A 7,032-nucleotide genomic window follows, 5' to 3' on the forward strand; every position below is an offset into this window, starting at 1 on the left:
TATTTCACTTATACGTATACATGCGCGCATATATCTACGTATATACGCGCATGCGTGTATCAATAATTTATACGCATTTATTTTGTACGCGCGATCGTGTGTGTGTGTACATATACTGGCACATTAGAAATTGGCGCGCGTTCTCGTATCGAAGACGAGAGACCGTGCTAGGTCGATAGATCGCGGATCTACCACGATGAGCCTCTGCAAAGGTGATCGCGTAATTACGTGACAAAGTAATTGAAAATAATCGAAGGAGATTCGATCGTTGAAACGCGAGCCAAATATCCGACGGATTACGATCGAACGAACTCGCTGCAGATTCGCGTTTGCGTATTCCTATCGTTTGCTATTTCGATTAGCTTGCGGATATTTGCTGGTTCGACCGATTCGAACGTGATATTTGCTCGATCGAATTTCGTACGATCGAACTTTTCGTGTTCCGTATAAAACGACGTTCGCGTTTATCGTAATAGGTGTGTGGAACCTAGAGCCAAGTCGAATCTCGATTTCGTATTGATGCTTGGAGCGTATCGTCGCGTTTTGCAAGAAGATCCGTTGACCTGTCTGCGCGAACAGTCTTAATTGGCGTTGATCTCGATCGTGGTCACTGTGTTTCCTCGGTGTTCGTCTTCGGCCACGGAAGAAGAAGGTGGTACGGTGAAACTTGCTAAACCGCTCGCTACCAGACTCATCAGATTATTTTGCCGAGCTTTCGCGAGCTTCTCGGCGCGCGCCTTTTCTTCCGTCTTCTTCTTCTCGATCGCTGCTGCTGTCGCGCTGTTCCTGTTTTTCGTGTTCTCTTGAACGAATTGCTCGAACTTCGACAGTTGTCTCTCGGTGACGCTTTCCGGGATCTCGTTTCCCTCTACCGGTACGCCGTGCTTGCTCACGGTAGGTTTGTAAGTCTTCACCTTTGAGTGGCCTTGAATGATAAGGTACATCGGGCCACGGATAGGTTTGGCCGGTTGTTTATAATGCGAGAAGATAGGATCCGTGGTCAAGCTCGGCATGGTAGTGATCGGAGGAGTCGTCGAGTCCGGAGGACGAACCGAGGACGACCCGATCGATATCTTCTTCCGGCTGTCTCGTTCCTTCTCCCGCTTCTCTTGTTCTTCCATTTCCACTTCCATTTCCACTTTCTCTTTCTCCTTTTCTCTGTCTTCTTCTTGCTCGTTCTCGTCGGCCGGTGCCTTTTTCCCCGAAGAATCTCGCTCGTTCGTTTGCAAATGTCGAGTGTTTGCGTCGACAACGGCCAAAGCCGAATTCTCGACCGAGGACGATGAAGCGGTAGGCAAAAAAGGAAGAGAAGTAGGCGTGGGAAGGATAGACGTAGTGGTCTCTGGTAGGCGAGATCGATGCCGATCGAAATAATGGTCCTCCGTGGCGATCGAGTGCGCGATCAAAGTCGAAGTTCGCGGTGGCGAATCGATGAACATCGAGGGCAAATTCTGTAACTGCGGCGGCGATCGATGCGCGCTCGACTGATCTCCGACGATCGACGATCCGATATGATCGATCGTTGACCTCATGGGCGGAGGCGGTGCGTGCATATGTGTCATCGGCGGAAACATCGACATCGAGACTGGAGCTCGGAAACCAACGGTTGGACGCATACTGTCGGCAAGGTGCATCGTCCCATGGTTAGGTCTACCCTGTGGGTGCATGATCGAAGAAAGAGGAGCTTGCGGTGGTGCAAACGCGAGCAAGGAATCGACAGGATGTCGGGACGAAAACGGCGCCATCGTCGAATGGAAATGCACCGCGTGGTGCTGCTTCTGATAGGTCGGCATCAATTTGTTCGGTAAAATGGCAGTGGATTGAGAACTCTGTGGAAAGATCGAAGACTCGATCGGTAAATTTCGAACTGGCTGAAACTCGTTTTTCGACGAGCTTTCGATTCCCACTTCCGTTCCCATCGTCGTCGAATTTTCCACGAGACCGGCTACAGCGGTGGTTTCCGGCGGCTTCAATTCTGAACTCGAAGCAGCATGAGTGAACTTCTTTTCCGAATAGTTGGCCGGCATCACGACCGCCACTTGTCCTTTTTTCGTCTCGTTCGTCGTCTCAGTGTCCAGGCTATGGGGCGAATTAGCGATAACGATGTGCATTTTTTCGGACGATCGGGTGGTATTCCGTTCGTCCGTATTTTCCTTTTTATCATCAGCGAAATTTGACGTAGAGGTCGTTGTAACGGGTGACACCGTATTCGACGAATCGACCTTCTCCTTTTGACCTATAATCACATCCTCGTCCTTGTTGTTGTCTCCGTCGACTATTATATTTGCGTTCTGTTCGATGACAACTTGGTGATTCGAAGATGCCGCCGCGACGTGGTGATCGATTTCGTATTGATCGTGAGAGTAATCGGTAGTATGCCGAATGGATTGACTAGCGTCCGATATGGTCGACGTCGACGACGGAACACCGTTGCTACCGGTTGGCCAGCCGCCGGATAAAGTTTGCGTCGACTGATAAATCAGATTGGACTTTTCGAAGGAAACGGATGGCGTGGTCGCCACGCTTTCGTACTTGAGCTTCGTAGGCTGCGACGGCGAAGAACCGTGCACGCTCTTGATCGTTTCCACTTGCATCGAGACAGTTTGAAGCGGACTTTTGTTTTGAGAAAACTTGGACAAAGTTTGAGACTGGAATTGTGATTTTCCCGGTTGCTGCTGGTTGTAACTTTTCGATGGAGGTTGCGAAGCGTAGAATTGTGGGTCCTGAAGCACGGGTCCTTCTTCCGTTTGAGTGTTGTATTGTTGCTGCTGTTGCTGCTGCTGCTGCTGCTGCTGTTGAGTAGACTCGACAAAGCTGACGATTTTGTCCTTGTGAGTCAACGGTGGTGGTAACATCATCGTGTAAGGTTCTGTCTTTTGATTGTAAAACGGACTAGGATAATAGCTAGCTGGTATCGATTGAATTCTATTTTGATTCCTATAGTCGATCGGCCCGTTTCGAAAGTTGCTCGTTCTCACGACTTTCGGCGGTTCTGCACCGGTGCTACCGGTGAAATCGTTTCTATACGGAACATCCTGATGATTCGATCTCGTGAATTTTGGCCCGTCTACGAATTTCAAAAACTGTTCCGCTATTTTGGGGCTGGTTTTCTTCGCGGTAACTCCCAAAACGAGGACGTCGCGTTTCGCGGATGGCTCGGTCGTGTGAGAATCCAGCCAATATTGAACTCTATCAAGCACAGGAGGAACATAATCGAAGGTCGGATTGTTCTTCAGAGGATCTCCACGGCCAAGCGGTGTCCACTCGTCGTAATCCATTCTTGGCGAAAATACCCGCGGCTTGCCTTCATTTTGGCCTGCAAACAAAATAGTTCGATTCACTTGGCTGAAGGACCAAACGATAGAAACGCGTGGAAAATCCGAATAGAACGCATGAAATACAGGATGGTTGGTAACTGGTGGTACAAGCGGAAAGGGGGTGATTCTACGCGAAAAAAGAAGTCGAAAATATAGAATAAACATTTTTCGTTCCAGGCTTTGTTTTCGAGAAAATCAACTTTGAATTTCTGGTCGGTACGCGTGCACTTTATCGCATCTCGTTATAACTGTAGATCGTTGTCTCGATGGAGAAACTAAAAAAAAAATGTTTATTCTATATTTTCGACTTCTTTTTTCCTGTAGAATCATCCCTTTTCCGCTTGTACTACCAGCTACCAACCACCCTGTATATTTTCGAACGAACAGCAACCAGTCGTATCGAACGATCAATCGACAATTGACTGCAATCTCTTTGCTCGTTCTAATCGAAATCAACTAATTCTATCAATCCCATTGCTGTACAATCTGGTTCCGTACCAACGAATTTATCAAACGAGTTAAAGCGACGCGTTATAAGACGCAACAGTGGATGAATAGGACGCGGTGACGTTGCCAAACGTTTTCGCTCAAAGAGGAAAAACGATATCGATTGTGCGACGGCGCGACAGCAGAATGATTTCTCTTGTCCATTTCTGCTTGTAACGATCGTTGATGTGCTTTAAATAACCGATCGTCTCGACGCGACAGTACAGTGCAAGGAGAAAACGCGAGCTCTGCAAAAAAAAAAAAAAGGAAGAAAAAGGGAACGATGGTTGTCGCGTAGAGATGACCTATGGGGATGGCAAAGCGAATACGTCTCTCAACGAATTGGTTCTTTTTCTCGTTCGCGTCGTCCACTGTCACGTACACGCACGTAGGGATAAAAATGTATTTTATCCAAGTTCGTTGTACGCGCTTCAGAGTTGCAACGATTCGCGCGAGCGATAGTAAATTGTTTGCAGAAATAACTACAACTGCGGTCGGATCGTGTTCGTTCGTGTCATGCGACTAAGGACGACGCATACACGACGTTCGAAATACAAAATACGTATACGTCTCTACTTTCTCAAAATTATCGCACGAGTGTCTGACCAAACAAGAAATACTCGCACACGATGGTACGTATACATAGGCGAAAACGAGCAAACGTAAAGCTTGGTCCAGACTAACAGACAATTATCCACGGTCAAACCGCATGTGTTGTCCGCGGAAAACTCGCAGAAAAATGTGTGTATTTACACTGCCTGGCGACATGTACACTGTTTACAGATAATCTGTCAGTCTGGACCAGGCTTAAGTATAATCGTCTAGTACGCCTGATTTTTATTTTTCGCCGGAGCACCTTGCTCCATTCGTTGACAACTGAGCAAAGATTCATTAAGGTTAAGTACTTGCAGTCCCTGCCATCGTCGGGACAAGAGGAACGAATTTCTTTCGTGTCCCAGATTTATTGTCGCTAGTTTCAAATCACTCCTATTAAAAACCCAATACATAGACATATATACAGGGTGGTTGGAAACTGGTGGTACGAGCGGAGAGGGGGTGATTCTACGCGAAAAAAGAAGTCGAAAATATAGAATAAACATTTTTTTTTTTTAATTTTTTTTTAAATCTACAGTGAGATCCGTTATAACGAGACGCGATAAAGTGCACGCGTACCGACCAAAAATTCAAAGTCGATTTTCTCGAAAACGAAGCCTCGAACGAAAAATTTTTATTCTATATCTTCGACTTCTTTTTTCGCGTAGAATCACCCCCTCTCCGCTTGTACCACCAGTTACCGACCACCCTGTATATGTATACGTTGCAACGCTACCTTAGCAGAAATTCGATTGTTTTGGGAAATACCGGGGATAATATAAATATTATCTATTTTCCAAATTTTTCATCGCTGACTGTTTAGTCGCGTTGCAAGAGTTTAATCAAATGTCGCGTCTGATTTAAAGATAAATTTAACGACCGATTTAACGATAAATGAATTTACCACGTTACTTCTTTCTCTTATTTATTATATTGCACTTATTACGCTCGTACGTTATTCTCTATCTCTCTCCATCTCTATTTCTCTCTCTCTCTCTCATACACACACGCACACAATTTTTCGAAAAGGATTATTCCAATAAAGTAAGGTCGAACGAAGAGGTACATATGTATATACATGTTGGGTGTGTATCGCCTAACAGGCGAGCATACGCCACACGTGTATACAAGCGTTTTCCTACGTTGCATGTGTATCGATACGCGTGAGTGTTCTTTTAGCACCGAGCTGAGTGACCTACTGACCCGACACATACGCTTAGGCACACAGGAGACGTATATGTAAAATTTCTCGCCAAATGGCAATACGTTTTTACTAAATACAAACCTATGGTGTCTATAGATTGAAATATTCGCTTGGCGGCAGAATGGTTGACAATCGACAGTGTCGAAAACTAAGCGATTCCATGATATTCGCCATTTACATACACGTACGCCTAGGGCACGCGACGATTTCGAATTGGTGAAGTTCGCTTCGATCGATTCGAAACATTTTCCACGGCGTACGAAATTTCCACGATACGTAGATTAAAATACTCAACGGGAAAAATTGCCGTAACGCGAGACATCGATTGCATCGTGTCGCGACCGTTCCCCGTTCGCATACGGAAGAGCACGTCGACGACTGCGTAATCTAACGTTCGATTAATCAAGTCGTCCCAATAGGCGATCGTATTCTTCGACAAATTCTACGATCGGCTAGATATTTCTAACGTTCTCGTCTACGGTATCTGTTTGGAATAAAGGATAAAGAAAAAAAAACGAAGGAAAGTTGAGGTAGAAATCGGTGACTTACCAGTCTTGTTTTCGAACGTAGAGGAAGCGCTTTGACACGACGAACAACAGATCAGCCCCACCAAAAATAACCATCTACGTAGTAGATTCGCCGATCTCCTCGACATTTTCTGAAACAGTCAAATTTTTGATAAGGTAGCATTGCTACGCGCTATCAACGAGTTTCAGTCTTCCGTTACAACGATATAGAATCTAATTCTAATTTCTGGAATCGAGACACGTTCACGATACTCCGTATTCGTATCTTTTCTTCCGACAGTATCGACAAGTCGTTTCGTTCGATGAATACGCTTCGTTCAAGATCGATCGAGATGCGTGGAACAGCGATAACTGAGGAGGGTGTCGCGTAAAATAAAAAGAAACTTAAAAAAAAGAAACTTTATTTTTTTCTGGTTTATAATACGCTCCTGAGCACTAGGCGTGACTGTTCAAGACCGACTCGCATGATTTTAGGGCGAGTATTTAAATTCTTTTATTCGTGGCAGTGAGAAAAGGCTTCGATCGTATACTTCTGAGAACGGATAGAGCGACCGGATGTTGTCCCGATGGTCACTCGTGCTAAGGCGCTCGGATCTTCGCTATCTTATCGCTTTGTTTAGTCGGATTTCATCCGCGACGAGGCGCTACCAACGAGTTCGACGTTCGAGAACTGTTCTCGTCCTGCTCGAAATCAATCGCGTCTAATCGACGAAAGACGCGGAAGTTCAGGTTCGGGGGAAAGATCGCGCTTGCGTGAAATTTGAGTTTGTTCCGTCGGTCGCGTTTATACGCGAGTTATTAATAAATTCCGTAAAAGGGGACTGTAGTTCGGGGAGTGGGCCAGAAAAGACGGTTGAAATGGCGAGGTACGCGCACGTGCGCGTGCGCACGCGCGAAACTCGCC

General features: G+C 46.0%; 2 protein-coding genes across 2 annotated transcripts in view; one reads left to right on the plus strand and one right to left on the minus strand.

Moving 5' to 3' along the window:
- LOC100746610 (putative mediator of RNA polymerase II transcription subunit 26) overlaps positions 1-7,032 on the minus strand; it is a 13,612-nt gene continuing 6,580 nt past the window's right edge. Inside the window, exons 2-3 of the mRNA XM_012384275.3 lie at positions 6,151-6,259; positions 1-3,316 (exon numbers count right to left, since the gene is read on the minus strand). Coding sequence (XP_012239698.1) covers positions 582-3,316; positions 6,151-6,256 — 2,841 coding nt within the window. The 5' untranslated portion in view covers positions 6,257-6,259 and the 3' untranslated portion in view covers positions 1-581. The remainder of the gene's footprint in view (positions 3,317-6,150; positions 6,260-7,032) is intronic.
- Positions 4,287-7,032, plus strand: part of LOC100742663 (cleft lip and palate transmembrane protein 1 homolog) — a 36,830-nt gene continuing 34,084 nt past the window's right edge. The window contains exon 1 of the mRNA XM_033320168.1: positions 4,287-4,435. Within this exon, the coding sequence (XP_033176059.1) occupies positions 4,433-4,435 (3 nt within the window). The 5' untranslated portion in view covers positions 4,287-4,432. The remainder of the gene's footprint in view (positions 4,436-7,032) is intronic.

Source organism: Bombus impatiens, unplaced genomic scaffold, assembly GCF_000188095.3.
Source record: "Bombus impatiens unplaced genomic scaffold, BIMP_2.2 scf_0248, whole genome shotgun sequence".
Taxonomy (NCBI): domain Eukaryota; kingdom Metazoa; phylum Arthropoda; class Insecta; order Hymenoptera; family Apidae; genus Bombus; species Bombus impatiens.